Genomic DNA, 27615 nt, shown 5'->3' with positions numbered 1-27615 from the left:
CAAGTAGAGATCACCTGCTTAGGTAGGAGAGACGACCAGTGTTTATCGAGTAACAGAAAATCATTGAGAAGTCCAAAGAAGCAAAGCTCCTATATATATTATCTTTTGCTTCTTTTTCCCCTGATAAGTGATTTGTAGACTGGAAAAAAAAGTAACCTGTTTCCTCATGGTGATTTGTACTGGAAATTTAAAGGTTTTACAGGATGTAGGACATTCAGGTGTGGTAATAAAAGATGAATTTGGTCACAAATATTAGTTCCAGATTAGATTAACAACTCATTTTTAATTAGCATAAAAGTATGGGTAGTAGAAATGTAACAAATTGATTCCTTAAGATCTTTTGGACTCTTGGGGTATAAAAGCCTTAAAAAGTTTCTATGTGCGGGGCGCCTGGGTGGCTCAGTTGGTTGAGCATCCAACTTCGGCTCAGGTCATGATCTTGTGGTTCGTGAGTTCAAGCCCCGCACCAGGCTCTGTGCTGACGGCTCAGAGCCTGGAGCCTGTTTCAGATTCTGTGTCTCCCTCTCTCTGACCCTCCCCCATTCATACTCTGTCTCTCTCTGTCTCAAAAATAAATAAATGTTAAAAAAAATAAAAAAAAAAGTTTCTATGTGCTTCTTTAAAAATGAATACCATTTTTTCGTGAGTTTGAGCCCCGTGTTGGGCTCTGTTCTGACAGCTCAGAGCCTGGAGCCTGCTTCAGATACTGTGACTCCCTGTCTCTCTGCCCCTCCCCTGCTCTGTCTCTCAAAAAATAAATAAACTTAAAAAAAAAAAAAGAATACATTTTACTTTTTAGACAAAAAATTAGTAGAATTACAGTAATATCCTGCCTTTAAAATCTTCACTAGAAGAAAATGTTAAATATTGAGTAAATTTTACACTGTGTTTCTCATAAGTTTTTTTGAGGTATAATTGATATACAATAAATTACATGTGTTTAAAATATATATTTTGTAAGTTTTGACATATATGTACACCCATGAAGCCATCATCACAATATAACAAATATGTCCATCACTTCAGAGACAGAATTAAGGTAGGAGAGATAAAGGTTCTAAATTGGGTTTGGCAGCCCTTACCTGCCAACTGAATCTTGCCCACTGCACGTTTTTGTAAATGAGGTTTTATTGGAATCCAGCCACACCCATTCATTGTCTTGTCTGTGGCTGATTTTGAGGTACAACAGCAGAGTTGAGTATAGCCCACAAGCCTAATACGCCTTCTGGCCCTTTAAGAAAGAAATTTTCTGACCTCTGATCTGTATATTGACCCAAAAACTAAGTGGAAACCAACTTTTATTGTCTTGAAGAGATGCTGTCACACTTTTTCTGACTATTCTGTCATGTGTCAAATTACGACTTTTTTTTAACTTTATTTTTTATTTTTATTTATTTATTATTATTATTATTTATTTATTTATTATTATTATTATTATTATTTTTTTTTTTTGAAATTTACATCCAAATTAGTTAGCATATAGTGCAACAGTGATTTCAGGGGTAGATTCCTTAGTGCCCCTTACCCATTTTGCCCATCCCCCTTCCCACACCTCCTCCAGTAACCCTCAATTTGTTCTCCATATTTATGAGTCTCTTCTGTTTTGTCCCCATCCCTGTTTTTATATTATTTTTGTTTCCTTTCCCTTATGTTCATCTGTTTTGTCTCTTAAAGTTCTCATATGAGTATGACATTTTCTTTACACTTGAAAATACTTTAAAATTTTAGTCTCTTTACTAGTTTTTTGAAGTAAATGTTGATTTGCTTTTTTTTTTTTTTTTTAATTTTCAAAATGCTGGATTTTTTGTTTCCTGGTCACAATAAATCAGTTTTTCATTTCTCTGTGCATAAAACTGTATGTATACATGTTTAGTATAAAATATAGAAATAGGTTTGTTTTTTGAGATTCTGCAGAAATGCTCTATTGATTCAATTTTTTATAAATAAGATGTGATGAAGTGAATTCTTATATCTATGTGGGTTTCATTTTAAATCATAGGCATTTGTAAAATAATGAATTTCTGGGTATGTGTATTATATTTTCTGATGGTTTTTGGTTTTTTTATTAAAGTAGTTTCTAAGGAGCTGTTAAATTGAATTTGTCGGAAATTGCTTAAATTCCTAATTTCCTCTTCTTTTTAAAAATTTTTTAACGTTTATTTTTGAAAGAGAGAAAGTAGGAGAGGGGCAAAGGGAGAGGGAGGCAAAGGATTCAAAGCAGAGGGATGTCCCTTGCAGAGGATATCTCTGCGCTGACAACAGAGAGCCTGATGTGGGACTCGAATTCAAGAACTTTGAGATCATGACCTGAACTGGTGTTGGATGCTTAACCGACTGAGCCACCCAGCACCCCAGTTTTCTTATTTCCTCTTACAAGCTAGGTGTCTTTGAGCCTAACATTACAACTGACTAGAGCTGTTGATTTGTTTAGATCTAATTATGCCAGAAAACGTGTTAAGAAGTAGATACCTATAATAGTACAACTGAAGATAAAACCCCAAATTATTTATTTTTGTGTAGACTTAAATTTAATAGAAACTAATTATATGGCATCTGTGTTCTATATGTTTGCATTTAATGGTTTTACTCTTCACTTAAATATTTTTGTTATATTCTATTTATGTACTCAAAGATACGTATTTCATATATGGACAACTTTTTTCTTTGTCGTATGAACTAATTTCTATAAAATGTAATCAAAATTAAGTTTATGTAAATGTTCTGTATTTGGTAGCTGTAGTGTTTGTGCATTTTCCTCATATGTGGAAAGAGCACCAAAAGATAATTGATCTAATTTTGTTAAAATAACATTTTTGTTAGGGTTATGCCTGATTATTTTCATGAGCTCTGCCTCTTTTTAAAGCAGAAATTAAGAAGAAATGTGAATTTGTTAGAGAAGCTTGTTATGCAAGAGACATTATCCTGTTTAGTGGTCAACCTATACCCAGGAAATGAAGGATATTCTCTGATGCTCAGGGGAAAAAATGGATCAGGTAAGAACCTCCAAAGAGCTACAGCCACAGATATCCCTCTGCAAGGCAGGGTGTGCTGTCTTCTAGAAGTAGAAGTGGTCTGTCCTTCAGGTCATTGATGACTTGATAAAAGAACCCTTTGAGTCCAAATTTTCCTCTTTACTATGTTTTGTTAGAAATTATCTCTAAGATGATTAGCCTTCATGAATATGCATTTGTAAAGAATTCTAATTGAGGTAGGTCTTTGAAGTTAAATTGTATAAGACCCAACCTTTAAATAATTGTCACAATTTTCTATTTCTATTTATACTTTAAGATAGCATAAGGTGGTTTATGTTTTTCTTTTGTATTCTGACTGTACTGAGTCTGAAACCTTCAAAATTAAGCAGATTCACTGCCTTTTGAATAATTTTTCATATTTACATTTCTATTAATGTAAACTTGAAAATAGAGTTTTGGAATATAAGCACTCTTAGATTTCACTAAAGACATCTTAGAAATGTGTTATGGTGATGATGATGTGGGTTCTACAAGGAAATCACCTATTTAAGACTTTTTTCTTCTGTTGATAATGTATTGTAAAATGTAACAGCCAGAGAATTTTGTTCTGTGACCGTTTTTCATATGAGGTACCAAATTATCACTCTTATTTTCAGATTAGATTAAGTTGTTTTAAAGGGAATTTTCAGTTACCAGCATTGGAATTTTATCATATTCTCATTTTTGCACTACTGGCTGTGGTTTGCATTATGTTGTTATGCCAGATTCTTTTTCACATGTGTTGGAGGTTTTCTCTTTTCTGGCCTAAAATTGTATACAGTTTACCAAGTCTTATAGCAGTATGTGAAGTGATTTATTTGTAAGACAAATAAAGAAGGACTTTAGAAGAGCCTTTTGGATTTATTTGCTTTATTTTTTTATGAAAACTCATTTAAATTATGCACCTAAGCTTTGTGGTGAGCCTGATATTTTCAGAAACTTTATGTTTTAAAATTAAGATTCTGAGACCATTCGACTGCCTTATGAAGAAGGGGAATTGCTTGAATACTTGGATGCAGAAGAATTACCTCCAATTTTGGTTGATCTCCTAGAAAAATCTCAGGTACAAATTTGTCTCTTTAAAATTTCATTAGGGGGGCGCCTGGGTGGCTCAGTCGGTTGAGTGGCCGACTTCGGCTCAGGTCACGATCTCACGGTCTGTGAGTTTGAGCCCCGCGTCGGGCTCTGTGCTGACAGCTCAGAGCCTGGAGCCTGTTTCAGATTCTGTGTCTTCCTCTCTCTGACCCTCCCCTGTTCATGCTCTGTCTCTCCCTGTCTCAAAAATAAAATGTTAAAAAAAATTTTAAAAGGGGCGCCTGGGTGGCTCAGTCGGTTAAGCGGCCGACTTTGGCTCAGGGCACGATCTCGCGGTGAGTTTGAGCCCCGCATCGGGCTCTGTGCTGACAGCTCAGCCTGGAGCCTGTTTCAGATTCTGCATCTCCCTCTCGCTGACCCTCCCCTGTTCATGCTGTCTCTCTCTGTCTCAAAAATAAAATAAAAACATTAAAAAAAAAAAAATTTTTTTTTTTTTTAAATAAAAATTTAAAAAAAAATAAATAAAATTTCATTAGGGTCGCCTGGGTAGCTCAGTCAATTAAGTGTCCGGCTTTGCCTCAGGTCATGATCTCGTGGCTTGTGAGTTTGAGCCCCGCATTGGGCTCTGTGCTGTCAGGTCAGAGCCTGGAGCCTGCTTCAGATCCTGTGTCTCCCTCTCTCTCTGCCTCTCCCTCTGCTCACACTCTCTCTCTCAAAAATAAACAATAAAAAAAAATCTTTTTTAAATGTCCTTACATTTGTCATCTCTGTGGTGTTTGTTATAAATGATATTTATATTTAAATGATATTAAATTCTCAATGGTATTTGGAATAGGAAGTGAGACATTGTATGTAATTAGGTGGTAACCATTTTATTGTGGGATACTTACCCTTAGGCTGTACTGAAATGTATAGATTTAGTTGATTCTTCTAAAATTCCTTTAATAATTGGCTCATTTGTTAGAAATTTCTCTATACCTACAACAAGGATTATGGGAGAAACTCCTAACTTTGGCTTCACTCCAGCGATACTGTATACTTAGGGAAAAAAGGCCATCTGATGGGAACTTGCATTTTCTTCTAGCCCTAGTCGTCTAGAGGTCTGTCCACACTTTCTGCCTGCCTTTCTGTTAAAATGGATGAAAAGTATTCTGTTCTTAAGAAATCTCCTCTAGTTGTCTTCTGGATCCTCCTTCTCAAGGATTTGTGACTATAACCTCTCCTTCTATCATCTCTTTACCTCTTTCTACTAGATGAAAAATACAAGCATGTTTTACTGTATCTCAACTTAAAAAAATAATCCTCCCTTGATCCCGTGTCCTTCTTCAGCTAGTGTTGTACAATTCTGCTTTTCTTGATGGCAAAGCTACTCACACAGTTGTCTATAATCATACTGTCTTTTTTTCTCACATCCCGTTATTTTCTCTACCCACCTCTTTCAGCATTATAACATTACCATTCTACAGAGGCAGTTTTGTCAAGGTTACCAATGATCTCCATGGCACAGAATCAGTTGGTCACTTTTCTCATCTTTAATTGGTCTCAACAAAATACAGTGCAAATGAACTTTCCTCCTTGAAACACCCTTCTTTTGGCTTCTGAGACATATTCTGGTTTTCCTCTTCTCTCTGTTCCTTCAGTCTTCTTTACTGTCTTCCCTCTTCCACTCCTAAATGTGTGCAGGTTTCAGAGTTTATTCCTAGGCCCTCTATTCTTTAGTAACACCGTCTCTGGATGATCTCAGCCAGTGTCAGGAGTTGAAAAATGACATCTAGGGGTGCCTGGGTGGCTCAGTGTGTTGGGCATCTGACTTTGGCTTGGGTCATGGTTTCATGGTTCGTGAGTTTGATCCCCGGGTTGAGCTCTGTGCTGACAGCTCAGCCTGGAGCCTGCTTCAGATTCTGTGTCTCCCTCTTTCTCTGCCTCTCCCCCACTGACACCATGTCTCTATTTCTCAAAAATAAATAAACATTAAAACAATTTTTTTTATTAAATAAAATAAAAGTGACATTTTATCCCTTGCTTATATCTTCAGGACTATTCCTTCAAGCTCCAAACTTCTGTTTACTAGGAAATGTAGTAGGTTCCTCAAACTTAAAATGACAAAAACAGAACTTTTGATTTTGCCTTCCAAAACAGTTCTCGTCCTTCTAATCTCAGACTCTGCTCTGACCTTTTACGTTCAGTCCAACAGTAAATGTCAGCTGTACCTTCAAAATATGTATGGTCATGACCTGCTGTAGTTACCTTGCTGAGCTTTTTGCTTTCATTCTGGAACCCCAGAAATCAGTTCTCCGCAGACAATTAGATTGAGCTTATAAAACAAACAATAGGAAAAAAAAGTTCCCTGGCTTCAAATTCTTCAGTGTCTTCTCACTGTATAAAACCTCTGTCTTCTTGTCTTCATCTCCTGATTCTCATCCCAGTCTTTATACTCCAGCCATGCATTGTTCTTTATGTACTAAAACACACCAGGTATATTCCTACCTTAAGGCCTGTCATCTGCTATTCCTTCTGTCTGGAATGATCTGTGCCAGATGTCCAGTCCTTTGTTGTGATTCAGGCCTAAGCTAAAAAGTCACTCCTTCAGAGAGGTTTCTTTCTGAGCACACAATCTATGTTAGCTCCTCCCTATTTTATTTCCTTTTTAGCATTCATCACTAAGATTATCTTGTTTATTTCTGTACATGTTTATTGCCTGTCTTCCCACACTGAGAGCAAATGTTGTCCCACCACCGTATATCTGTGAAGCTTCTTTAGTGCCTGGCCTATAGTTCATGTTGTCATGGACATAATGATGACTCATAGCATAGAAAGTCACAGGCTCCAGTAAAAGTTCTGAAAGCGTGAAAAAACAACACTTTATATAAATGACTAATGTAGATTGTAATTAGCAAGACTTGAATTATAAAAGTCCTTACTTTTGGGCTTATAAAAGGATTGGAAAACAGACAATATTTGAATTTATAGTTCACTTTCTTCCTTTTATTAATAAAGACTGTCCTATTTCTGGATATCTTAGAGCGAATAGAAGTTTCATCTAGAAGCTGAAACTGGCAGGGTTGATTGACACTTGATAACAAAAGACAAACTTGGTAACAATGACAGAGTTAGCAAAGTATAACAGCCAGTGAGCGTCAAGAATAGCATTTCCAGTGATTTGTAATATTAATAGTATATAAATGTCAAAACCCAATCTATAACTAAGAAACCATTAAACAATTTGAAACTGCTTGTTGAGTCATAATGATGAACATAAAATAATTCCTTGGAAAAGTTTATATAATGGTAAATCCATCAAGGAAGTCCACTTTAGAGTATGTGAGTGGCTAGAAGTATTGCATAAGCATGTAAAGAACTCGAAACATTCAATATAAGGAGACTTCTGTAGGCTTTTGAAAAATGAGATTTACTTAAATATTTTCACTCAAAACAGGTTAATATTTTTCATTGCGGATGTGTCATAGCAGAAATACGTGACTACAGGCAGTCCAGTAATATGAAATCTCCTGGTTACCAAAGTAGGCATATTCTTTTACGTCCAACAATGCAGGTAAGGAATGTTTAACTATTTTAGGAGTGCCTGGCTGACTCAGTCAGTGGAATGTGTGAGACTTGATCTTGGGGTTGCAAATGTGAGCCCCCATGTTGGATATAGAAATTAGTTAAAAATAAAATCTTTGGGGACGCCTGGGTGGCTCAGTCGGTTAAGCGGCCGACTTCATCTCGGGTCATGATCTCGCGGTCCATGAGTTCGAGCCCCGCGTCAGGCTCTGTGCTGACAGCTCAGAGCCTGGAGCCTGTTTCGGATTCTGTGTCTCCCTCTCTCTGACCCTCCCCTGTTCATGCTCTGTCCCTCTCTGTCTCAAAAATAAATAAATGTTAAAAAAAATTTAAAAAAATAAAAATAAAATCTTTGAAGTGCACCTGGGTGGCTTGGTCAGTTGAGCATCCAACTTTGGCTCAGGTCCCCAGTCTCTGCAGTTGTGAGTTCGAGCCCCACATTGGGCTCACTGGTATCAGCACAGGACCTGCTTTGGATCCTCTGTTCCCCACTTCGTCTGCCCCTCCCTCACTCACACTCTCTCAAAAATAAACATTTAAAAAAATGTTTTTAATAAAATACAATCTTTAAAAAAAATGTATTTTCGATTTTATTTGGAGTTTTATTAAGTATCTTCATATGTTTGTACATTAATGTGTTTTTTAAAACTTTTATTTCCTTTAGACTTTAATCTGTGATGTGCATTCAATAACAAGTGATAACCATAAATGGACCCAGGTTAGTTGTTTTTTAATTCCAAACAGGGAAAATACAGGATGGAATAATACTTAAGAAGTAAAGCGAAAGATATTTTATTTGTAATTTTATTCATGAGTAAATTTTGGGATTCTTTAATGAGCTTTAGAAATCAGGGGTCTGTTGGGGTGCCTGGGTGGCTCAGCTGGTTAAGCATCCGACTCTTGACTTTGGCTCAAGTCATGATCCCACACTATGTGGGTTTAAGCCCTATATCTGGCTCTGTGCTGACAGCATGAAGCCTGCTTGGGGTTCTGTCTCCCTCTCTCTCTCTGCCCCTCCCCTGCTTGCTCTCTATCTTTCAAAAAAATAAACTAAAAAAAAAAAAAAGAAATCAAGGGTCTCATCATCCATGCAGTAATTCTTCAAAGAACTAAGCAGTTCAATCCCATTTGCTTTAGGACCATGGTGAAATAGGGTCAGGCTGACCTGAGCTGCCCAATATGTGAAATTTAGTTTTTTATGCCCTCTCAAACAGAAGAAAAAAAATTCTTTTATACCATGGATACAAGTGGATTCTGATTTTCCATAATCTAGGATTCTAAAGCGAGCTTACCCTGTCTTTGCCATTCGTACCAGTTGCAGCACTGGGGGAACTCTGTTACCCTTGAGAATAGCCAGTAACTCTCCAGTGCTCACTCAGTATATATGAGGTGCTAACTCACAATAGTGTTTGCTTATTTCTTTGCTGCTATAGAGAGGAATAGTTACTAAACCAAAGAAAATATCAATAATGAAAATTATCTGCAAAATACGGTTATGAGTTGTCAGTAACTGTCAAGTGTGTTTTAATTTGGGCTATAATCTTTACAAGGTTAAAAGCTATTGAAAGAATATTCAAAACGGGATTAAAATCATTGGCCACCATCAGATGTTGCTAGGGTATCAGTTTCTTTTTTTTTTTTTAATTTTTTTTTTTTTTTTAACGTTTTATTTACTTTTGAGACAGGGAGAGACAGAGCATGAACAGGGGAGGGTCAGAGAGAGGAAGACACAGAATCTGAAACAGGCTCCAGGCTCTGAGCTGTCAGCACAGAGCCCGACGCGGGGCTCGAACTCACGGACCGCGAGATCGTGACCTGAGCCGTAGTCGGCCACTTAACCGACTGAGCCACCCAGGCGCCCCAAGGGTATCAGTTTCTTATTCTGAAGATGAATAAAGGGAAAGTCTGTAGCATTTTACTCTGCTTTTCTTGTATGAACTGTATGTTAGGTGGCCAAAGAATAACTAAGATTAAAAAGTTCTTTAGGAAAATTAGATCTTAAAAGTTTTCACAAGAAAAAAAAAAATTTGTGGCTGTGGGTAATGAAACCTGTTAACTAGACTTAGGGTGGTGATCAATTTTCAGTGTACAGGAGTATCAAATTACTTGTGCTCCTGAAAATATGTTCTATGTCCGTTACACCTCAACAGAAAAGAGAGAGAACAGACAGATTTATCCTGGTAAAGAGTAAATGTTAGTAGGGGAGATCGCCTATAGGTAGATGCATAGTTCCTGTCTTGGAAAAATAACCACCTGCCTCTCTGCGCAAAAGTTTATTTTCTTAATTTGCTTTCTTATAAACATGAGTTTAGAGTTAACTTTTGAGAATATAATACATTCAAATATGCTTCAATAATGATCTGTTTAAGTGGGTTCCAGTAAGAATCAGGAAGTATAAAAGATAATTTAGCATTAACATTTCTGATATTGGTGAAAAATTTAATTTTTTTGCATGAGGTACATATAAATGGTGCTTTTGTAATTAAGGATTCCAAATAGAAATTTCTACTTGTGATTTCACATATTATAGATATTATTGATATCTCAACTGTTAGATGTTGGCGTAGGCTCCACAGCATTCCTGCTTGATGGGTAATCTTACCACAATTGAAAGGTTGACACTCCCAACTACATAGCACATATACAGCCTCAATAGAGAAAGGAAAAAAAAAGAATTCCTGCTAATAGATACAGAAGAAATAAATGATGGACTTTTTAAAGTATCAATTTGGAAGTCTTAATCTAGACAGGTTAACTCTTAGGTGTAAAAGCCATTAGATTATAGGTTCATGGGAAATTTTATAATGCAGAGATCTGACTGACCCCATTGGTGTAAAAATGGGACAGTCATTGTGTTTCTCCTGGTGTGATGCAAGAGAAAGTATATAACAATACCAATAAAGAATTCTTGTCTAAAAAAATAGAACCAGAATTAAATTCAGCTTCTAGATCTAACAGTGTATATGGAATTGGGGAAATAAGAGAAACTTAAATGACACAGTGTGGAGATAGCCAGGAAGTAATTGGGTCAAATCCAACAAATCAATTACATGAGAAAAGGGAAAAACGTGGGAGAAGAAGTGATCATTACACAACAAAGTAAGATGTTTAAAAGATAAAAACCCAATACAAAGTGTAGAGTTTGAGTTCAAATTCAAACAAACCAACTAAAAATACACTCTTGAGGTAATGGGACATTTAAATCCAGACTGGATGTTAGAGGTCCTTATCAGTTAGCAATGCATGCTGAAGTATTTTGAGATGAAACAATACAACATCAAAGATGTATTTTAAATTACTCCAGCAAAACAAAAGCATAAGAAGTTAAGGGGCGGTTGTTAAATGAAATTGAGTGTTGGTACATGGATGTCACTACACTTCTCCTTTTGTGTACATTTGAAAATATCCATAATAAGTTGAACTGTTGAAAGAAGCAGTGTTTCTTTCTTTGCAAAAATCCTTATTCAGCAGTAATATTAATTGACTCATTTGACTGTAAAATACTTAGTTGTTGCTGTTAAAACATTTCACTGATTAAGTCAAAAAAAGAAAAAAAAACAGTAAGTAAAACCTGTAGAGCACCTGTATACGTTTTGGAATTGGGAATATAGAGTTTACACAGTATTAGTGTAATCATTTTTATTCTTGTAATGAAGTTAAGCTGAGTATTGAATAGGATGGTTATTAAAAATTCTATGATTCATCGTGATCTTGTAAGCTTTGTGGGAGCAGATGATTTAATCTGTTCACTACTTGATCCTCAACTCTTAGAACAGAGGCTAACACATAGTAGGTGCTCAGTAAATATTTATTGAATCAGTGAATAGGCATTCTTACAACTTGACCATTTTGTACACTACAAATTACTGAATTTCCATTAATAATTTCATTATGCTGTCAAGTTTCTGAAGTCTGCAAAGTTGTGACGTGAAATACTGTGTTTTATGGTAGTACATAGAGTTCCAAGGAATATTTCTAGATTAAGAAATATGTATGATTTGAAAAACTTAAATCTGGTACTGACATATGTTATACATTTTAGGAAGATAAACTCTTGCTTGAGAGCCAACTGATCCTAGCTACAGCTGAACCACTGTGTCTTGATCCTTCCATAGCAGTAACCTGTACTGCAAATAGACTGCTTTATAACAAGCAAAAGATGAACACGCGCCCCATGAAACGGTAATTGCCTTTGTAGATGGGTAAACCAAAAGATGCTCCTAGACAATTAGCTTTAAATTTTGCTATTTATGGGGGCACCTGGGTGGCTCAGTCAATTAAGTGTCCAACTTCGATTCAGGTCATAATCTCGTGGCTCGTGGGTTTGAGCCCTGTGTTGGGCTCTGTGCTGACAGCTCAGAGCCTGAGCCTGCTTCAGATTCTGTCTGTCTCTGTCTCTGCTCCTCCCCCGTTCACACCCTGTCTGTCTCTCTCTCTCTCTCCTTCAAAAATAAATAAACATTAAAATAAATACATTAATTAAAAAAATAAAATTTGCTGTTTATGGTATCTTTTCTCTCTAAAGTATATATATAAGTACTGTGACTTTTTTTTAAATAGGATTTTTATGGCCTTAAGTTACATTTTTTGTGCATTACTGTTTTTAACTACTGTCTGCTTTATATGGGAGTGATGCATTCTCTGCATTTTGTGAAAGGACAAGCTTCCTGTAAGTTTAGAGTCTTTACCAAAAACAGGCTGAAAAGACACAAGTATAAACAGAATAATTTCTTTATTACTAATTACCAGTAACCTGTTTGTTTTGTTAATATTGCTTTTAAAGAAACAATTCATAATTTATTTTTGACATCTGATAAAATACCAGTTTGTGATTAAATACCTTTTTATAACGTGGTAATTTGTTCTTTACATGTTTTAGCTATCTTTTCTACTTAATAAAAGAATGCATATTAACTTGGATCACAGTTATAATTGGTTTATCATTAGGTACTCTTAACAATTGTTTGAGTTGCCCATTTTGGGTCATCTTAAGAGTTCAAAAACATACCCATTTTCTAAACTCCTTAGTTTACTATGTAAACAATATATGCTAAGGAAAAGGTACAGTTTCAGAAATAGTGAAATAAGTCTATATAAGATCTGTCAGCAGTTCTCTAAAGTCTCCTTGTATCTTCACATCTCCATGCCCCACTGCCAAATTTTAAAGTCGGCATTATCCTGACTTCTGTAGTAAATTTCTATTTGATCTTCCTGCTACCACCTTTGCTCCCTTTTGGTCTGTTTGCCACATAAGCAAATTGGAATAATCTTTTAAAAACTTCAAAGCAGATTATGCCACCACTTGCTTAAATTTCCATGAAAGTGTCCCATTGTACTTCACATTAAATCTAAACACATTACCATTGATCTGCAAGACCCCTGCTTCACTCTCTGATCTCATCTATTATGTGTACCCTCATGCTCTAATCATACCTATTTCTGTTTTTAAAACAAAGTAAGTTTTTAATTTTTTTTTTTTTTTTTTTTTTTTTTTTAATTTTTCTCTCTGTTTCAAATACTCATTCCCTGATCTTACCGTATCTGGTTCTTTCTTGCCATTTATGTCTCAGCTCACACATCGTTTCTTCAAAGAGTCTAGTCCTTCCTTTCTCTTACCTGCTGCTGCACTCTCTATCACTGACTCACTGCAGTATCCTGTCTTCTTTTTTTTCTTTTTTTTTCCCCCCTCCTGACCAATGCTCTCTGAAATTATCTGTTTAATTGTGAATGTCTTTTTCCTCTGGACTATCAGCTCCATGGTAGCAGGAATTTTGTCTTGTTCATTTTTATTTTGCCAGTGCCTGGGACTGTGTTTGATAAGTGATAGTGGTGATTTAATTATATTATAATGCTTACTGATTTAAACCCAGATTTATTCTGAGTTTCTTTTATTTTCAACTCTTTATATTTCAGGTGTTTCAAGAGGTATTCCAGGTCGTCTCTGAATCGACAGCAGGATCTCTCTCATTGTCCACCACCGCCTCAGCTAAAATTACTTGATTTCTTACAAAAAAGGAAGGAAAGAAAAGCAGGTCAACATTATGACCTCAAGATTTCTAAAGCAGGAAATGTAAGTGTGTTTTTTAAATGAAGCTTATTATTTCAAAAACCTTGCTCATTTTGAATTTTTCAGCATTTTTAATACTGTTTTTAATTTTTCAGTGTGTAGATATGTGGAAACGGAGTCCCTGTAATTTGGCCATACCTTCCGAAGTGGATGTAAGTCAGTTCATGAATTGCATTTATTTTCATACAAGATTCCTAAGTTTAATAGCAACTGATACTTTGGAAAAACGAAGACTCTTATTTGTTTTAAAAACAAAATAATGATTTTTTTAACCAATTGCTCGTTTTTAGAATATTTTAGAATATTCTTTCACATTAACGTGTAAGAATGTAGCCCCTTAATACGTTCTGTGTATTGCTGTAGAAGGCCTTTGTTTAGGAATAACAACCAAAGAATTTTGAACCATGGGAAAAGCGCAATAATATGCATTTAATGTGTCTTTTTTCATAATACTTCATTATAATTTCCTGATAATGCTCCTTTTCTCAAATTGGTTAAATTTAAAAATTAATATTGGAGAAGTGGTCAAATTAGGAACTTTGGATGGTGTTCTCTACTGATCCATAATAACCATGAACTATTAATGATAAAAAACATGAAAAAGATCTTTTGAGGACTGGTCTCATATTTTTCACTTTCCTATTTCTCCTGTGTTACTTTTTGTTATTCACTCAATTTTACAATTGGTTAGTTATTTTATTTTTTTATTTTTTATTTTTATTTTTTTAGTTGAATTGAATTTTATTTTTTAAACTTACATCCAAGTTAGCATATAGTGTAACAGTGATTTCAGGGGTAGATTCCTTAATGCCCCTTACCCATTTAGCCCATCCCCCCTCCCACAATCCCTCCAGTAACCCTGTGTTTGTTCTCTATATTTAAGAGTGTCTTATGTTTCATTCCTCTCCCTGTTTTTATATTTTGCTTCCTTTCCCTTGTGTTCATCTGTTCTGTGTCTTAAAGTCCTCATATGAGTGAAGTCATATGATATTTGTCTTTAATATCGCTTAGCATAATACCCTCTAGTTCCGTCCACATAGTTGCAAATGGCAAGATTTCATTTTTTTTTTGTTTGCTGAGTAATACTCCATTGTGTATATATACCACATTTTATTTATTCAGTCATCCATCGATGGACATTTGGGCTCTTTCCATAGTTTGACTATTGTTGATAGTGCTGCTATACACATTGGGGTGCATGTGTCCCTTCAAAACAGCATACCTGTATCCCTTAGATAAATACCTAGTAGTGCAATTGCTGGATTGTAGGGTAGTTCTATTTTTAATTTTTTGAGGAACCTCTATACTGTTTTCCAGAGTGGCTGTACCAGCTAGCATTCCCACCAACAATGCAAAAGAGATTCTCTTCACATCCTCGCCAACGTCTGTTGTTGTCTGAGTTGTTAATGTTAGCCATTCTGACAGGTGTGAGGTGGTATCTCATTGTGGTTTTGATTTATATTTCCCTGATGATGAGTGATGTTGAGCATTTTTTCATGTGTCAGTTGGCCATCTGGATGTCTTCTTTGGAGAAGTGTCTGTTCATGTCTTTTGCCCATTTCTTCACTGGATTATATGTTTTTTTTGGGTTGAGTTTGATAAGTTCTTTATAGATTTTGGGTACTAACCCTTTATCTGATATGTCGTTTGCAAATATCTTCTCTCATTCTATCGGTTGCCTTTTAGTTTTGCTGATTGTTTCCTTCGCTGTGCAGAAGCTTTTTATTTTGATGAGGTCCCAGTAGTTCACTTTTGTTTTTGTTTCCCTTGCCTCCGAAGACGTGTTGAGTAAGAAGTTGCTGTGGCCACGATGAAAGAGGTTTTTGCCTGCTTTCTCCTCAAGAATTCTGATGGCTTCTTGTCTTACATTTAGGTTTTTCATCCATTTTGAGTTTATTTTTGTGTACAGTGTAAGAAAGTGGTCCAGGTTCATTCTTCTGCATGTTGCTGTCCAGTTTTCCCAGCACCACTTGCTGAAGAGACTGTCTTTATTCCATTGGATATTCTTTCCTGCTTTGTCAAAGATTAGTTGGCCATGTGTTTGTGGGTCCATATCTGGGTTCTCTATTCTGTTCCATTGATCTGAATGTCTGTTCTTGGGCCAGTACCATACTCTCTTGATGATTACAGCTTCGTAATATGGTTTGAAGCCCAGGATTGTGATGCCTCCTGCTTTGGTTTGCTTTTTCAAGATTGCTTTGGCTATTCAGGGTCTTTTCTGGTTCCACAATTGGTTAGTTATTTTAATAGGTGTTTACTTTTCTTCTGTATCCTTCATAGGCTGGCACATGTACTATTGTTATATTTTTTAGATTAGAAGAAGAATTTGTGAAAAGCACAAAGCCAAAACCATCAGAATTGCACTATATACAACTCAAGGGAATAAGCCACGTTTTTTTTGATAACTTCTGTGTTTTCTGACGGAATGCTGCTTGAGAAGAGATATTAGTGTAAATCCCAAAAGGTGGAATTTAGCTTTGAAGGGTAGATTGGATATCTAAAGCAGTGCTTCTCAAACTTTAATATACATCCTAGTCACCTGGCTTGCTTGTTAAAATGCAGATTTTAATTCAGCAGGTATGGGCTAGCGCCTGAGATGCTGCAGTTTTGCCAGGCTCCCAAGTTGCATGATAACTGGGGTCCACAGCCTACTTTGAGTAACAAAACCCGAATACAAAGATTTTCAGTCGGAATCGATTAGAAGACTCATCTAGAATACCAGTGAAATATAGATTTCAGGCTCCACTTCAGACCTTCCAGTGGAGTCAGGTCTTCAGGGGAAGGACATGGAAATCTGAAATTTTACCAAGTTCCCAGGGGAGTCTGATTTACTCTTAAGATCATGGTTGCCAGTAAAATGAGTATATTTGATTCACACAGACTAGTAGGAGATAATACAGAATATGTGGTCATTATCTTACTAGAAAATGGAAAAGGTTCACAAAAATCTTACCAACTTTAATACATAACTTCCCTAGTCTTCCTCCAGTGTTGTCCCCACTGTTACATGACAACTCCTGTTTCCTTCAAGTCCAGCAAAGGAAAAGATCCTGCTCCTGATCTCTCTGACATTCCAACTTTGCTAAAGGATGACTGTGATACCAATTTATGGAATAAAAAGAAGAGGCACTGTCCAAAAAAGCAGCTGTGTTTGTTATACCTATTTAATGACAAAAGAGATTCTGATTTTGTTTTGTTTTTAAAACCAGTTGGTCAAGCTTAACGTATCAGGAGAGTTTTGAACCAAGCATAAATAGTTGGTGGTATTAGCGAGTCAGGAATTTTTGTGCTTGAAACTACATTGTTGAGTTACTTAGGTTTTTCTCTTTTCGTCACAATACTGATTCCATTACATCTGCTGTCTATCGATTTGATTGTTTAGGTGGAGAAATACGCTAAAGTGGAAAAGTCCATCAAATCTGATGACTCGCAACCAACAGTCTGGCCAGCCCATGTAAGTAATCACTACAGCAGTCTCCTTTCTAATAAAGCAGTTTCTAATCTGGGATCTGAATTTATTAAACATGAAGTGCCCAGGATTTTTTTTTTTTTTTTTAATTTAAAGGACGTATTGGGGGTTTAGTGAATTAAAGGAAAAAACAGGTGTTTTGTTTTTCATAAAGTATGGTTTCCATTATAAAGGGCAATTTTAATGTAATACTGCATTCTTACTTCTCTTTTGGTTGCATAATGAAGTTTTATCTTTTTAGTATTTAGTATTTGCATTCATATGTCCATATGAAATTCTGCCATATTTCACTTGGGCTTGGTTAACTATTTGGAACTCTTCATTCTTAAAGTGCTATGTAAAAAAGAGTCCTAGTCTTTATTCTCTCAGAAGTGTTAAACAGGTCTATAACCAAAATGCTATGTCTTCTTATTGCCCAATACAAGTTAATATGTCATTTATTTTGTTAATTTTGATTATGTATTTACTGAAGAAGGTGCTTATCTGGGGTGTTCTGTCTTTTTCAGGATGTAAAAGATGATTATGTATTTGAATGTGAAGCTGGTAATCAGTATCAGAAAACAAAGCTGACCATTTTGCAGTCACTTGGTGATCCACTTTACTATGGCAAGATACAGCCATGTAAAGAAGATGAAGAAAATGACAGCCAGATGTCTCCATCCCAGTGAGTTCTGTTAAATACATGTAATTGACAAAATTAGGCATCAGAATTTATTCAGCAACTATTGATGAACCATTAATGAGTAAAAGTTTCCCTTTGAGGATTCATTTGTTAGTTAAAGTACTCCAGTTAGATTTGTGAGTGGACATAAGTAAACCTAAATTACAGTTACCATGTTGTCCAAGAGTTATTTAAAATAATAATGATATATTTTTAAACATCTGTGGTATAAATATTTTCATACTTGCTTTGAACGGTATGCCATTGATACCCCTCTTACTCATTATGACTGCATCCTGGGAACATGAAGTTTTTCCAAGAAGTAGTTTGTTTAAGTAGGAAGCAAGTTCACTATAAATGATGAAGCTATTAAAGATACTTGGTATTGTGGTACTGCATGTAAGGACAAAGACTCTGCGCTTAATGTAGTTATTGGCTCTAGAAATCTCTATATATTTATATTAATTTGATGTATATATGTAGCGTTTATGTGTCTATACATACATGTACATATATATATTTGATTTTCCAAAACTTATGGACTACATATATTTAGTACAAGCTAATAGTAGTTAGTTTTGTTTTTATTGTTAGTTTATTAGTTTTTCAATGAAGTTGATGCTGTTTCAAATAGAAGAAACTACAAAGAAGAGGAGCTCAACAGAAAAAAAAGCAGGGACCAGGCCTATGTTAAATTGTTTATAAAGTCTTTGCTTTTAACACAAGATACTAATTGAAACTATAACAGAAAGATGAATTATAAAGAACAACCTCACCAGTATCTAAATAAAAGTCAATGGTAAGAAATAGTTTGTTACGGAATCGTTAGGTAATTTTTCACATTAGCAGTTTCTTTTGTTGAATACTATGTAGAAAGGTCACATGTTTTGATTACCTGTATTTTAAAAAATCTTCCCCTTAAAGACATACATTGGTCATTTTAAATTATTAACTTTTCTCAAACACAAGAAAATAATAGATACTCTTTTTTTTCAATTAAAAAAAAATCAGTTCAAAACCCAACTGATTAAATCTAACAAGAATTGAATTTTTTGCCTTTATGTCAGGGAGTTGCTGCAAAAATGCTGCATGATTTATTACTTCCAGTCATTCCTCCATATTCATAAATTACTTGAGTTAATAACTATGAAATTAAAGTTTGAGCTGCATTAACCAAGTTTTTTCTTTTTTTTACATTTTATATTTCAGCTCCTCCACAGATGACCATTCAAATTGGTAATTAAAAAATAAACAAACTCACTACTTTAATCTGTTAAGAAATCATATAAATGTCAAATTTTTTAAAAGGATTTGGTAAAGACATTTTATTGAATTGGCAATAAACTACCTTCCTTGTCTAAAATCTCTTCTAAGATCTGCTCTGTAGACATTAATAATGACAAAAATCAAAGGTTAAAGTGAGAGGAAGGCCAGAGGCCTTGCACACAGCAGTCCAGTGAATTGTACTGTAGGGCAGACACTTGCAAGGATGTATAGTATTTGGTAACTTTCAGCCCAGATTTTGTTTTGACACATAAGTTTTGTGCAAAACTACATCTCCCTTAAATTAAATCAACCAAATTATTCACAGGATTATTTTATAATGCATGCAAAACTTGGTCATTGCTTCATAAGTTTAAATGTATTTAAAAAATATTTTTTTTTTTGGAATATCTCAGTAGATTTGACTCCTTTTATAAAACTACAATCACTAAAATATGGAAGCCTTCAAAAGTAATCCCAGGGCTCTTTAACACTACTCTTAACCTAATACTTTTCTCTTTCTTAAACATTTCAGGTTTATTATTGGATCAAAGACTGATGCTGAGAGGTAAAAATATTTGATTTGTGTCTTTATCTTTAATCTGGATGGATGTGAAAAACTTCATTTTTATAGGATAAGGGAGTACTCCGCTAGGAGTCACAACTTTTTTGTTATACCTTAGCTATTACTAGGATTTTTTTTATAGAATTAGGAAAAAAAGGATTTTGTTTAATTAATGTTTAAAAGAATAATGTTTAAAATATAGTTTATTTTAAATAAGTAAATACATATCTGTGGTAGCTAAGGAAGACAATTCCTAAAATAGTACTTTAATCAGAATGTGGGTAAAAGGTAATGGGTAATTTCTTTGTCTGCTTATTGGTTAAGTAATCTGTGCAATATCTGTATTAAAAGGAAGATGTGTATGTTTATGTTTCGATTGTTAATTAGCAAAACGTTTTGAGCATTAGCTTGTCATTGAAAAGATTAAAAGAATATACTTCTGGCACACAGTTAAATTGTCTAATTTGAGGTTTTTGTGTTAATTTTGATGGAAATTCTTTTATTAGTAGTTACTATTTATTGCCTGTAAATTTATGTTTAAAACAGTTAACTAATCCTTACTTGTTTACTCCTGATATTCCAGGGTAGTCAATCAGTACCAGGAGTTGGTCCAGAATGAAGCCAAATGTCCAGTCAAAATGTCACACAGCTCCAGTGGCTCAGCCAGCTTAAGTCAACTTTCTCCAGGGAAAGAAACAGAAGTGTGTTTGGTTACTTTTATGCACCTAATTTTTTGCACTGCTACTTTTTTGTGCCTAATTGTTAATCAAGGAATATATGAAATGTTAAGGACTATTTTTTGAGGGATGGGGGTATTATTTACTATATAACTTTATATAATGGAAATTTTCAAATATACACAAAAGTAGAGAGAAAAGTATAATGAACACCTGTGTATACTAATCACCCGGCCTCATCAATTATTATTTTCCTGAAAAAGATTTAAGAATGGAAGCTTTGCCTTCAGTACACCTTTCTGCCCTTCTCCCTCAAAGTCTTTGTCTCCACCTACTTAGAAATCTTTCCTTCATCCTGTATGTATACTGTAATTTATCTCATGGATAGCCTTATGCAAAATTATATTTTTTTGTAATGCTTATAATACCCAACCTATAACACTAAGCGTACTTTGGAGAGTTTTAAATTGTGTGTTCTCATCCAGAAGCTGTGGTGGGATTAGTTTATGAATTTCTGATTTGAACTTAATTTTAACAAGTATATTTAATGTCCCTGTTTCTCAGCAGCCCGAGACTGTGTCAGTTCAGTCTTCAGTTTTGGGGAAGGGAGTAAAACACCGACCTCCACCCATCAAACTCCCCTCAAGCTCAGGAAATAGTTCTTCAGGTATCACATTCTTTATTTTTCTCTCATCTTGAGTAAGAAACGTCATACAGTCATTATCTATTTTTTAAACTTTACTCATATTTTGACATAACTCACAGAATTTTGAATTATAAGTGTGGAAAATAACTTTTGTATTCTTCTAGGTAACTATTTTACACCGCAACAGGCCAGCAGCTTTCTTAAATCTCCAACTCCTCCTCCTGCTTCCAAGCCACCAAGTCTTTCTCGGAAGTCATCTGTGGATCTCAATCAAGTCAGCATGCTTTCTCCAGCTGCCTTGTCACCTGCCAGTTCATCACAAAGTGAGTTATAACTTAAATATTTCATTAGCTTTTTGCATTAGCGTTTCTTAAAAGTTATTTTTTTTGACCAGTAAAATACTGAAATCTGAATGTACTATGTACCCAAAATGTATAAGTTTTTAGAAGCTTCAGGCAGATCTCTTGTTGGTTGTATGTATTATGTGTTTATTGTAATTGTATTTGTTTTTCTGTATCTATGTATGCACTGTGTGTATACCTTACAGAGTTGCAACCTACACATCTCCTTAAAAAAAATCTGTTAAATGTGGCAATAAGATTCCAAAATATTTTTTATTCCAGTGTACCCTAGGATCATGTTACATTTTATGTAAACTATGTAGCTGATATGGAAAAAAATGTCATAAGAGTTGTTGCTGCAGTCCTATCTTTGTATATGTAAAAAACCAACTAGTTCCAAGGTGGTGATAAAATAAACTGAAAACCGATTTTTCAAAAACACTCCTACACTCTTAAAAATTGTAATCAGTTACTAAAATGTGGTAATGATCATAAAGCATTATTCTGAAAATATTAAAATGTAATTTTTACTACTGAATACTTTTTTTTTTTAACATCAAGAATTATGCAAGAATTCTAGCATTCAGTTGGGAGAATTTCTTCATATTAGAGATTTCTGAGATATTTAGGTACCAATTTGCAAAAAAGCATTCCAGTTTTTTAGATTTTTTTGTAGATAACTAAAGTGTGCTGAAAGTTTTAATACACTGCACAGTGATAGGGTAGTCTTTGCCTTAGATATAAACATCTTCATCTTGATAGCTCAAAAGGTGTAATTTTTCTGCCTTCTTGTTTTGCACAAAGAAAAATTTATAAATTTCCTGGAAGTCTTATTCACACTTCTTATGTTGTGGGTATGGATTATGTTAATCTACTGCACACAGTTGTTACTTTAAGTAAGGGTTGAGTGACAGCTTCTGGACATTCACATTTCTTTCCTTTCTTTCTGCAGGACATGAAAGCTAAAAAAGAAAACACCTCAAGAGCTTTTGGTTTTATTTTTTTGGTTTTTGTTTTTTGTTTTTGTTTTTTTTTAAAAAGTTGATAAACTGTGCATACTTCATTCACAACAGATTTTCTATACATTCTTACATTTAAACAGAAGTACACAGTTACTGTTAAAGATGCAGTATTATCTATCAAATATTTGCTTTTATAACTGTGTTTTGTAAATTTGTTTGTCAGGATAAACTTGATGTGTTAGGAATTAAACATGTATATTTAGGTGCCAAATATGATTGTTAACCATATGTAATTAAATATGTTCAGAGTTTATCTCAGACTGTTACAGAAAATAAGCAATATTTTTTAAATGAAGTTCTAAATTAGTGAAATCGTAAATAACAAAAAATAATTTGAATTCCTCTTAAACTTTTTAGGCCAAAGGTAGCATGTAGGAAATTAACTTTCAAATGGGTATTGTGGTAGAATACAAATGTATATTTTTACTGTTACTGTAATAGCATCTTTGATGGAATTGCTAGGTGATATACTGCATCCTTAATTGTAATTGAGTGTAGCAACACTCATGTATCATGTGTAGAAATTAACACTTGCAGTTAACTGCTTAAAAAAAAACTGGAACAAATTGTCAGTGCTAAGTAAGATTCCATTAACCTTATTTTAAAAAAGGACTGGCCATTTATAACAAACTAGCAATTTTTATTTTTCTCAATGAGCAGGATCTGGAACTCCTAAGCCATCTACTCCTACACCAACCCCTTCATCGACCCCACACCCTCCTGATGCTCAGAGCTCAACTCCTATTACCCCTTCAGCCACCCCTACTCCCCAAGATTCAGGCTTCACCCCTCAGCCCACTTTGTTAACTCAGTTTGCTCAGCAGCAAAGGTCTCTGAGCCAGGCAATGCCTGTAACGACCATTCCTCTTTCCACCATGGTAACATCCATAACTACAGGAACCACGGCCACCCAGGTCATGGCAAACTCTGCTGGACTTAACTTCATCAATGTAGTGGGCTCTGTTTGGTAAGTTTGCACTGATGCTCTGAATTTTTTTTTTTAAAAATCTGTTAAATGTGGCAATAAGATTGTTAAATCTTATTACTGATCTAAATAAATTCTTGTGAAATTAGTAACAAATTGCATATATCTGCAACTGAAAAACAGTTTAGATGTGAGTAGAAGCTATCTCAACAAGAATGTTTTTATTTTAGGTAATGCATGTATTAGTGCACTAACACGATATTACTTCGTATTGACCGCAGCATAGATTATCCTGTTTATTCTCAGTGATGCCACCTTTTAATCCCTTAATTAATGTTTTACTCTTCCAAATTATATCTTAAACCTTGGTAAATATACGGTGCTTAGTTTTTAGATAATCTTACTGTCACTGTCTACCATAAAAATGAAACTGAGCCTCAAAGCTGATGTTTAAGACCAGAAGTAGCTACTTGTGTTTGTTTAGTAGTTTGTTTTTTTAATCCAAAGAATTACTGTGTAGTTTGAGTTTTTCTTTTGTAGTGCAAGTTTAATGCTTTGTCTTATTCTCCCACAGTGGAGCCCAGGCTTTGATGAGTGGTTCAAACCCTATGCTGGGCTGTAACACTGGTGCCATAACTCCTGCAGGAATAAACCTGAGTGGCCTTCTACCCTCAGGAGGTCTGCTACCAAATGCATTGCCCAGTGCAATGCAGGCAGCTTCTCAAGCAGGTCAGAATATTGGAAATAATAACCTCTAAAAAAATTAAAGTATATGCTAATATAAAAATGTCATTGTAAGCATATTGTATACACTTAATGTCCTTATTTCTTGAAGCGTTATGTCGCAGTTATTTCATTTTAAAAGCCCTTGAAGTTCTGATATTTGAATTAAAAACCATTTAACAATTCTGTGAAAAAACATGGTAAGTTTCTACAAACTCGATCTGCCTTCCAAACATAATAAATTAACCGGTTGCCTTATTGTCAGTGTAGTCCTATTCCAGGTAAAAGAAATACATTTTGCAAACTAGGTTGCATGAGAAAGGCAACAGGGAATGGCAATAAAAAGCCCAGCTTCTGGAGCCAGACTGCCTGAGTTTGAATTGCAGTTGTGCAGCTTACTAACAGTGTAATCATGGGAAAGTCACCTCACTTTCCTTCTTAATAAAATGGGGAATAATTATTAATGCCTTGCCTCAGACTTGTGAAGATTAAATGAGTCGATACAGATGATGGACTTAAACTGCCTGAAACACATAAGCATTCAAAAATATTTTTTGTCTTCATCATACTTAGTAATAGTTTTATTTCAGCAGTAGTTATTGCTATTGAATGTCCTGGGAAACCGTTGTAACGACTTACAGTATTTTTTTTTAATTTTGAAATTATTTAATTTTGAGAGGGAGAGAATGTGCAGGGGTGCAAGTTGGGGAGGGGTGAGGGGAGAAGGGGTGGACAGTATCCAAAGGTGGCTCTGCGCTGACAGTAGTGAGCCCGAGGCGGGGCTCAAACTCATGAACCATGAGATCATGACCTGAGCCAAAGTAGGACGCTCAACTGAGCCACCCAGGTGTCCCAAGTACTAATTTTTAGTGCTGTTTAAAAGAACATGTTGTTGTATCTTGGAACAATCCAGTTTCTTACTGCTGACAAAAAATTTAGCAGGAAAAACAAACTTCTAGTAAGAAAAATTTATTCTGAGTTGAGAAGTCAAACCCAAAGAATATAAACAAGGTGACACATACTGCTCTGATTTCCTAATTCTAGCTGGTGATTTCATTTTAATGTTCATAAATGTTTCTTTAGTGGCAGAAGCCCTGGAAATGGAATCAAATGTTGAAATTAGAACATTTATATGTACATATACTTCTACCAAGTAGTTACACGTGGCTCCAGATGTTAACCGTGGGGCCTGAAAGAAGTCACTTGTCTCCCTCAGTTTCATTGCTGTAAAATGGGAGTAAAAATATCTAACTTCAGATGGTACTTAAGAGAAATTAATGAAGTGATCTGAAAGTGCCTTTGGTAAGCTATTAAACTTTATACAGAGGTGATCCATTTTTAAAAGAAGTTATGTCCTATGTTTTCATGAGAATCTATAGTATATCAATACTGTAATATTTTAGAGTGATTATGCACCTTCGTTTTCGTATACAAGGCTTTGATACTATTGCCTGTGAATGTCCTGCCTCATGTCTTTTTTTAATGCAATTGTCTGCTTTAGAGGACTAGATACATTTTAAGGAGTGTTCAATTTGGTATATTTTGTTAGCAGAATGTACACATACTTTGAGACCATATGTGGCCCACAAAGCCTACTGAAAAAGTCTGCCAATCCCTGCTTTATAATCTGCTCTGTGTTGCCTCACAGATTTTTGAGAATAAATTCAGAATAACAGAACATTGTTTCCTGACTTTCAGTTTTGAGCCTTATACACAAAATTCAGTGTTGTTTAACCTTATTAATATTACCATTTATACTTGAAAAAAATAGTATTTGAGTTCTCAAAGATAGGATTATTACTGTATATACGATACTTAGCATGAAAGAATTTAAATAGATGTCAATACCTGAAATGTTTTTCTGTAACAGTGATAGTTTTATTACGCAATAGTTACTACTTTCTCCAGCCAAAAGTCAAAACAGTAATAACGAAGTTATCATTTGTGAAACGATAGACTACAGAAATGCCTCGCTTTATTGCATTTTGCAGATACTGCATTTTCTTTTACAAATTGAAGGTTTGTGGCAACCCTGCATTAAGCAAAGCTGTTGATGCCATTTTTCCAATAGCATTTGTTCATTTCATACCTCTTGGTCACATTTTGGTAATTCTTGAAATATTTCAAGTCTTTTCATTATTAATTGCATTTGTTATATTCATCTGCCATCAATATGACTCGTTGAAAGCTAGGCTGATACATTTTTCGCAAAATATTTTAATTAAGGTTTGCACCTTGTGTTTTTAGACACAATGCTGTTACCCACTTAATAGACTATAATATCAACATAACTTATATTCACTGGGAAATCAGAAAATTCATTTCACTTGATCTAATGCAATATTGGCTATTGCAGTTTTGCTTCCAGACTACTGCAGTGGTCTGGAATTGAACCCCAATATCTCAGAGTTATGCCTATAAAATGTACATGTGGTGCTCCATAGTGATGAATTTTTTTGTTGTTTTCTAACATATTTTGAAACTATAGAAAAAATAACCATGTCTATGCAGAAAGTACTTAAAATGTTATATTCCTATACACTAACATATAAAATATTTTGAAGTGTAATAAAATTTTAATTCCCTGTTCTAACCATGAGTTTCTTTTAACAGGTGTTCCATTTGGTTTAAAAAATACTTCAAATCTCAGGCCCTTAAATCTACTCCAGGTAAATGTGAAACACTTTTTGATTGAAGCTTTTATACTTTATATCTTTTTTAATGATGTATGTCTGATCATATGAGCATTTGAAATTTTGAAGTCCGTTTAAAATCTTCTAAGGGTGTGGTTAATTGTTGCTCTTTTTGTATGATCACATGGAAAGTGTGTAAGGAGAAAGAATCTGTATCCTGTATACCCTGCTCACTGGTTCCAGCACCCTGCCTAGTCAACTACCAAGGACTATACTTGCCTACAATAGCAGTAATCAATATACTTAGAAAATAATTCCTTTCTCAACAGACATTTTATGTGTACATTGAATGTATGACTATTTGTTTGAAGAGAGATTTTAAAATAGCCATTTGTTCTTTCCTAAGTAGAATATGATTGTTTAGCACAGTGCCAGGCACTTAATAGTCATTCAATAAATGTGTGTCAGATTAGTTTGTGTCTAATGATGAGGCGTTACTTACATGTTGTCAGTGTCAACATATAGATATTGAAAGTGGAGAATTTAGTACACGTTGTGAACTTAGAATATTCTGGGTGTTACGCTAAGTACTTGAAGGATGAAGTCCAGTATAAAGCTACCAGGTTGGAAAATCAATAGGATTATCTACAGAGAATTTTAGATTTAGATTCTAAATGTCTGGACATAAAATAGCAGAGTTTTGGATTATTGGGAAATAAGAGAACCAGACAAATCAACCCAACCTGGTATTCAGGAATAAGAAACAAATCAGGAAATGTATTTTAAGCCAAAACTTAAAAAAATATTTCTTACACAAGATGCAGACAGTGTATTTACAGAATGTAATCACATTGGTTTATTTAGCCAGCTTTCCTGCCTGCATATTCCTTAATAGCACTAATAATAAGGAACAAGGCCACTTTATACGTTAATTATGTTTTGCTACATTTATTACCTGACATAGGAAGGAACAGTTGGCTTAGGCTATGTTCAAATTTCCAAATTTGTCTAAC

General features: G+C 34.7%; 1 protein-coding gene across 15 annotated transcripts in view; it reads left to right on the top strand.

Moving 5' to 3' along the window:
• SUPT20H (SPT20 homolog, SAGA complex component) overlaps positions 1-27615 on the top strand; it is a 43624-nt gene that overhangs the window by 6873 nt on the left and 9136 nt on the right. For 7 of the 15 annotated variants that reach the window (XM_042955565.1, XM_042955365.1, XM_042955427.1 and 4 more), the window contains 17 exons: positions 2864-2993; positions 3971-4074; positions 7483-7599; positions 8275-8328; positions 11653-11792; positions 13524-13680; positions 13773-13829; positions 17060-17131; positions 17653-17810; positions 19017-19043; positions 19606-19638; positions 20219-20336; positions 20877-20979; positions 21123-21281; positions 22982-23288; positions 23821-23975; positions 26583-26638. In XM_042955565.1, coding sequence (XP_042811499.1) covers positions 2864-2993; positions 3971-4074; positions 7483-7599; positions 8275-8328; positions 11653-11792; positions 13524-13680; positions 13773-13829; positions 17060-17131; positions 17653-17810; positions 19017-19043; positions 19606-19638; positions 20219-20336; positions 20877-20979; positions 21123-21281; positions 22982-23288; positions 23821-23975; positions 26583-26638 — 1947 coding nt within the window. The remainder of the gene's footprint in view (positions 1-2863; positions 2994-3970; positions 4075-7482; positions 7600-8274; positions 8329-11652; positions 11793-13523; positions 13681-13772; positions 13830-17059; positions 17132-17652; positions 17811-19016; positions 19044-19605; positions 19639-20218; positions 20337-20876; positions 20980-21122; positions 21282-22981; positions 23289-23820; positions 23976-26582; positions 26639-27615) is intronic. The other 8 variants (XM_042955131.1, XM_042954754.1, XM_042955638.1 and 5 more) reach the window with 5 other exon arrangements.

This window comes from Panthera leo, chromosome A1, assembly GCF_018350215.1.
Source record: "Panthera leo isolate Ple1 chromosome A1, P.leo_Ple1_pat1.1, whole genome shotgun sequence".
Taxonomy (NCBI): Eukaryota; Metazoa; Chordata; class Mammalia; order Carnivora; family Felidae; genus Panthera; species Panthera leo.
The sequence above is the reverse complement of the archived record's forward strand: the minus strand, read 5'-3'. Positions and strand labels throughout refer to the sequence as shown.